The sequence below is a fragment of the Ipomoea triloba genome, chromosome 1 (assembly GCF_003576645.1).
Source record: "Ipomoea triloba cultivar NCNSP0323 chromosome 1, ASM357664v1".
Classification (NCBI taxonomy): domain Eukaryota; kingdom Viridiplantae; phylum Streptophyta; class Magnoliopsida; order Solanales; family Convolvulaceae; genus Ipomoea; species Ipomoea triloba.
This window is the reverse complement of record NC_044916.1, coordinates 29,080,650-29,088,088: the sequence shown is the minus strand read 5'-3', so window position 1 is coordinate 29,088,088 and position 7,439 is coordinate 29,080,650. Positions and strand designations below refer to the sequence as shown.

General features: G+C 35.5%; 1 protein-coding gene across 2 annotated transcripts; it reads right to left on the bottom strand.

The window, feature by feature from the left end:
• Positions 1–947: 947 nt before the first annotated feature.
• LOC115998528 (probable receptor-like serine/threonine-protein kinase At4g34500) lies at positions 948–5,828 on the bottom strand. 2 transcript variants are annotated; one of them, XM_031238115.1, is made up of 7 exons: positions 5,016–5,828; positions 3,762–3,866; positions 3,545–3,667; positions 2,783–2,953; positions 2,539–2,668; positions 2,152–2,361; positions 948–1,208 (listed from the first exon to the last, which is right to left on the bottom strand). In XM_031238115.1, exons 1-7 carry the CDS (start codon positions 5,600–5,602, stop codon positions 1,053–1,055), a joined length of 1,482 nt encoding a protein of 493 aa, XP_031093975.1. In that variant the 5' UTR covers positions 5,603–5,828; the 3' UTR covers positions 948–1,052. The 2 variants fall into 2 exon arrangements, with proteins under 2 accessions (XP_031093975.1, XP_031093984.1); XM_031238124.1 differs by lacking the exon at positions 948–1,208 and adding an exon at positions 1,263–1,617 and having other exon boundaries at positions 5,016–5,825.
• Between the last annotated feature and the right edge of the window lie 1,611 nt (positions 5,829–7,439).

Genomic DNA, 7,439 nt, shown 5'->3' with positions numbered 1-7,439 from the left:
ATATATATATATATATATATATATATATATATATATATATATATATATATATATATATATAAAGAAAAATAAATGTTATTTATATAAATAATAAATAATAATAATAATAATAATAACAACAACAACAACATGTTTTCTGAAGCCAGAAATCAGAGCAATGGTTTCTGGTTTCTGATGCGGAAGCTAGTGTCGAAAACCAACATAGTTTTTGATGTAGAAACCCAACTGGTTTCCACATGTTTCTTGCAGCGGCTCTAGTTTTCACATGTTTTCGATGGAGGCGATTGCTAGTTGTTGGTGACAAGAAGATGAAGGATTGAAGACTTTCTATGGTAGTAAGGAAATGAATAAGAGATGGGAAATGAAGACTGTCGTGTGTGGCACTGGAAAATGACTTCTCCCGTAAAAGGTAAATTGTTTTCCAAGAAAATCAAGTTATTTTCCCTTTGATTTAAAGTCATTTTTCCATTAACTTTAGTTTTCAATCCTTTGCCAATCACTAGAAAGCTTGAAGGAAAACAACAAAATGACATGTGTACCTTGTTAGGGTAAACAGAGGATCAATTGGGTTGTTTCAAAACTTGTGGACCACGGGTGACATTGTCACCATACTTGGAACTTGGAAGATTATTGTAAGTATTAACTATTATCAAATTGTTTTAGAAATTTAAATAAATATAGCAATGTCAATAAAATTATACGAGGTTGCTCTAAGTCAATAAAATTAATGAGGTTGCTTTAAGTGCAGTTCTTTCATCTTTTATTTTCCTTACCACCCAAAGAAAAAAAAACCATCCATGTGCGATAAGGAGCCTGATAAGTGCTTCGCGTGCTGCTCTCATCATCATCCATGAAATAAAGTAATCTGGATTCACTACTGTCAAATCAATTGAAAATTACTAGGAACACACTTTTAGACCTAATTAAATAATATAATGCACTCTTAAAACGAGTAAATGCCATTATATAAAATTAAATTCATTTGATATTAAATTTTTTATTCAAAATATGTTTTCTGACAGTTGAGCACGACTTTTGTAAATAATAAAAATTTAATAGTCTTCGATTAAAGAAGGGATTGCCACAGCTTCACACTTTTGTGGCAATCCCTTTTTCCCCAGCTTCACTGGAGTCGCCTCCTCCCGTCTTCTCTCCCGCGCCACCGCGGCCGTCTCCAAAGCTTTCCGGCAATGGCTGCCATGAACCGTCTGTAAAGAAGGGATTGCCACAAATGAAGAAGCAGGCAATGAGCACAACTATAGTAAAGAATATACTATATTTTATTGGCCTTGGAAAGAACTGTAATGTAACTAAGCTTATATCAACAAGATTTCACCCTACTGAGACGACGCTTTATAACACAGATCAAGATACAAATATTTGTTTTTACTGTAACACAATGGGGAGGGATTACTGAAAAACTGCTGCAAAGAATATACATATATATTAAATTCACTACAAAACTCGTATACCACCACCCTTTCCCAAATTATCATCTATTGCCAGATTTTTGTTCCTCATCATCAGCCACTGCGTTCTTGAGAGTTAACTGGTCTCTTTTATTACCCCAGGGGCACGTGGATGGAGAGGAGCAGTTTCTCTGGAGGAACGATGCTCCTGCATAATGAGTTCGGTTAATTGGATGATAAACATAAAAACATCAAGTTGCAGTATATTTTATTCGGTTTACTGTCAATATCAGGCAAATCTCAGTATCTATCAAGTTGCTCTGTAGTGTAGTGTATATAATTCTGTTGCTTTCTTGTATGGTTTCAGTAGATTGTTGCAGCATGCCAAGGAATTCACTGCATATTGGGTTTCCACTTTCCAGCACACTCAATAGTACAAACGCCATCCTTTTATCACTTTGGTCCCATCACATTCAATCCATGTGCTTGATCATCTAAAAAGTAAGATGATTGCTTGCTATTTACGTCTCGAAATATTTGCTTCCTAGTGACAATTCATTTTATTATGTCCTACACAGTATGGTGACACTGACACCTCCAAGTTTTATACTACCCACAGCTAAAGGTTATAAACACATGCTGACAGACAGCAAAAAGCTGATGCAAAGCAGTTAGTGTTGATTAACATCAGAATACTTCAGTTGAAATTTTGAACCGAAAGTAAGGGGAATGGATAGCTTACAGAACGGAAAGGGAATTCATCAGCCTCTAGCATAGTGACTATTTGTCCCATCTTTGGTCGCTTGTTGGCATCCATATCTATACACCGAAGGCAAACCAGCAATACCCGTTTGAGGGCTCTTGGAGGAGGGTGAACTTCAATTAGGGGATCAACCAATTCCTCTGCCTGGCGATTTGCTACCATTCCTTTAAACCAGTCAATTAAGTTCATCTGGAGTTCAGAAAAGTAAGAATAATGTCAAAAACATATTTCCATTTGTGAATCAAGTTCATGATATTTCCCCAACCCAAAAATGGTTTGCATTATTTTCCCATTTCTTTGTATTTTTTTTTTTTTAATTTAAGGACAGGGAGAGATTGAGATTTGATAAGGGAAAACTAGTCTTACCTTTCCAGGTGGTCTGGAATAATCAACCGGACTTCTTCCTGTAACAATTTCCATGAGCAAAACACCAAAACTATACACATCACTGCCCTCATTAAGCATTCCAGTACTGGCATAGTCAGGTGAAACATATCTGCAGTAATAAGCATGTGCAAATGATTAGCACAAACCATATAGATGGATGATGTACTTCAGCTTTAGATAGCATTTAGTAACAAATAAATAGGAATTAGGAGAAGGAACAAACCCAAAGGTTCCCATAACACGGGTGGTCACATAGCTTTTCTCTGGTCCTAGCAGCTTGGCGAGCCCAAAATCTGATACTTTGGCATTCCATTTTCTATCCAAGAGAATATTACTCGACTTTACATCACGATGTACAACTTTGGGTTCCAAACCTTCATGCAAATAGGCAAGTCTGCCACAGAAAATTGGAGTTTAGGTGAAAAGAACAGGAAGAATAAGAGAAAGCAGAGGCTGCAGAGCAATGCAATTCAAAATATACATGGAGCAGCTAAAAAGTATTTCCAGCAAGAAAGAAATCATACAAGCTTGCGTAATAACTGAATGTAATATCAATACATTAATAGAAGGAAATAACTATACTCTTATCCAGAACAAGTAGATGAAATCTTTCTTCTTATACTGACAACTGCTTTGCAGAAATGTGGAAGGATTGTTTAAATTGCTATGTATAGCTTCAAAAGCAATGTACAGAAAAAAAATAAATGCTAGAAGAGATACATCTCTTGTGGAATAGTAAAATGATGTTGTGGTTATATGCTAAGATGAAAATGAGAATCTTCTGCCAAGCACCTTGTGCTCAAATGGCATATAGTGACTCTCCCATATGGGAGGTCATGAGATCAAGCCTCAGTGGAGGTGTTGTTGGCTCTTTGTGCTTCAACAGGTTGAGAAAGTATAGATGAACAGATACTACAATGTGATAGACTCAGTAGCATTCAAAAAAAATGAGAATCTTCCTAGACGGCAAGAAAAGATTTCTTACCCTCTAGCAATCCCAATTGCAATTTTCATCCGAATATCCCAGGTTAGAGGGCTAACAGGCCCTACATCACCATGTAGCCACTGCTCCAAATTGCCATTATCAACATACTCATACACAAGTAACCTGGTGGAATAGTAAATGATGTGAATATGTGATATATTCCAATATGATAAGTGCGCCACTGAGCTTTCAACACCAACAGGTCAAGAGAAAGTACCTTTGGGTGCCTTCAGCACAATAACCAAGCAGACCAACAAGGTTTTTATGTCTTACTTTGCCAATGGCCTCCACTTCCACCTTGAACTCCTTTTCTGCCTGGCCCCTATGGACACCCAGAAAAAAAAATGAATGTAGTTAGCAATGGAATTCCGAAAATGTATATGCCAAATTTAATGTAATACAAGAAAAGTTAGGTGGTCTAGTATGCCCTCTTACTCCATATCAACCCTCAACTACTATTAGTACCAAGGAAACAGAGAGAAAAATGTGACTAGTCATAGAAGTTCACAGAAAAAAATAATTCCAAGGAAGAAACGTCAAAAGTTAGGTAAGAGTAAGCACTCCCACTCCAAATCAACCCTCAACTGCTATAGGTGCAATGTTTTTTTACCTGGAGGATTTAATGTAGCCTAATCAAATGAAAGTCGAAGTCCCTGAATATTAAACAGGAATAACAGAGACATAATAGCCTGGGTAATTCTATTTTTTGCATCTCACAACCAGTGGCATTACACAAGCCTATGCACAGCTTTCAATTTCTTTAATGCACGGCATTACTAACGAGTAAACAACAGAGTGTAGAAATGACAGTGAAAGTAGAATTTAGGGGCCTAACTAGATTTTTTACCAGCTGAACTACTTTAGGTAGTCTATTCAAAGCAGAAAGGACATTGCGGTAATTCAAGTAGCTTTTGCAGTCCAAATCATGTCACCCACATGCATTGGACTTTTGAGTTTTGAAATAAATACAAGTGCGTGTTAGCCCATCGCTTGAGCGGTATGGCATCGAGTAGATGTAGACATTAACAAAACGCAACAAAGGCCACAGAGAGACAGAGAGCCAATGGAAAAGAAAGTAGGAGAGTAATCAAGTAAGGATAGAAAATAACAAAAAAGGAATAAAGAGGAAAAGAGAGTTGAACTTTATTTTTGTTTAATGTAATTAGTCATGTGAGAATACATAAAATCCGGATCTACGAAGCATGGACATTCTTTTGTTCAAAAGATTATCCGGAAAAGAAATGCAAAAAAAACGAATTAGTTTTAATGATCTCGATAAACAAGAAGAAAACAAAAATTTCTGGTCCAAAATATTGAAATAAACAAAAACACAAACACCTAAAATGCAGCTTGACAGGTATGACGGATGCAGTTTCATGCGTTTCTTATTAGAGGTGACTTTGTAAGTTTGTATCTTACAAATGAGCTAAGAATTTAGATTAGACTGAATAAACTGAGATTTAAGACTCACTTGTTGTTTAGCAGACTCTTCACCGCCACTACAGAACCGTCGGGTAAAACACCTCTATATACAACACCATATCCTCCTTCACCGATCACATTGTCGGTCGAGAATCTGTTGGTCGCCATCTCAAGCTCTCTCAAACTGTACCACCTGCCCCACCCGATGTTCGAGCCGTCAGTAGACGATGACAGAGCCGATGATGACTCGCTCCGACTCGTACTGGACCCGCTCCCTGAACTCCCTTTTATCTCCTCAGACTCAATTGCACTAACTTTCTGCGCATCTACTCTCAAACCTTTCGTCTCTTTCACCTTATCCGCAAACGCATCTGTTCTACCAATCTGACCACGGTCGCGAGTTCCGATTTCGGATATCTCCTTCTTCACCAACGGCAACAACCTAGAGCCCTGCTCCACGAGAACTCGACGTCTCCTGGAAGGCCGATTCAAACGGAGAAACAGGAAGATCAGGAAGAAGACCGTAACCATAATGGCAACCGTGGCTGCGATTACGACATAGAGTGGAAGTCCTAGTATTGGAGTTTTTGAGCTAAAAAAACCGGTAGAGCTTTGATTATCGCCGGAAACCGCCATTTTCTCCGGCAGCTAGATTGGAATGTGAGAGACTGTGTGAAGAAGAAGGAGAGAAGGTGATTACGGTCCCAGCATTTGAAAATTTCTTCGGAGTCGGTGAGCGTTAAGGAAAGGTGAATCCGGTGCCGCGAATTAAAGTGGGAAAGCGCAACGGATACAGATTGCACTGTGTATAAAGAAGAGAGAGAGAGAGAGAGAAGAGGAATAACTGAGAGAGATGTTCTAACTCGTCTAATTAAGAAATTCGGAGTGCCACGGGAAAAGACTAAAGAGAGCCGTAGAGAACTAACTAGTCGTACAGACCGTTTGAGCAGGGAAATGACAAAATTATCACTCAATGACGTGCGATGTTGATCAATTTTTCGGTTGAATATAGTCATTAGCACATTATTATTATTATTATTATTATTATTTTTTGTTTTAACAATTTCATGTAAATGGATAACAACTCATTATACTATGTATCATGAACATTATATGATGGATCATTGATAAATGTTTATCTTTAAATTATAAATTTATTTTAAATAATACATTAAAAATAAATATTTAAAATTAAATTTGTAATGTATTAAAAATAAACATATATTAACAATACATCTCACCCATGTAAATTGCTAATGACCTTGAGGTCTAATGATATAAAGTTACTTTCCAAATGAGAGGTCATGGGTTTAAGTTTCAGTGGGGTGTATTAATTAACATGGTAAGTAATACTAAAAATAAAAAATAAAAAATCCACAATGTAAATCATGATCTATGTTATACTGCTTGATAGATAACGGGATGGGCTTATGATGAAATGCATTGCGTGTTTTATTAGCTAGTGATGATTTAATTACTCATTGTAGAGTTGTAGACTTTTTTAAAGTAAAAAAGAATTTCACAAGTATTTACAGAATTACAGCAATTAATATAACTGGTTGAAATATTAATTTTTGTATAGAGTAAATGCAACATGCAAATGGAGTGTGTAACTTTAAGAAAAAAATGCCTTATATTCAATTACCAACCATCTCAAGTGCACTAAAAAATATATACCACGTATTATTTACTGCTCAGTTACAGTTTTGTATATATTACTCCCTCTGTCCCATTTTACCTGTCATATTTACTACTCATTAGTCAAACCAACTCTTTCTTCATTGCTTATTTTCTTTAGTAATTTTTTATTATTTTTAAATTTAATTTTTTGTGTTTAATAGTACTTTTAATGTAGTTTTTAAATATATAAATTTTATATATTAATGTTAAACTTAATATTATGAAAAATTGAATTAAAAATTACTTCAGTCAAGCCTCGTTAAACGAATCAGACACCCAAAATGGGACGGAGGTAGTACTTATCAATGGCATATAACACACCTTGTACTGTCTAATGGGTTAGTGATCGATTCACTACTACTTTGTACTAACAGTGTGTTTGGTTCACGAATTGAAATAAGTCTGAAATAAAATAATGACATTCTCAAGAATATGCATATATTCCATTGTTAATTTTTTTTTTGGGAGTATTGTTTTTTGTGGATGAGCTATTCCGATCCCCTTGTAAGGGGAAGAGGTATTTCAGGTCTCGTGATATTAAGTTATTCATGAGTTATATGAAGTCTAAAAAATTGTTATTCCTACTCTACCCCAATTAAACTTTAAAATTTGTTTATGTTTTTTTTTTTTTTTTTTGCTTATCACATCACTTCTCAACCACCAATACGATGTTTAATTTGCATTTCTTTTAGGTTCAAGCTCAACATTCACTATATACATATATACATATATATATATATATATATATATATATATATATATATATATATATATATATATATATATATATATA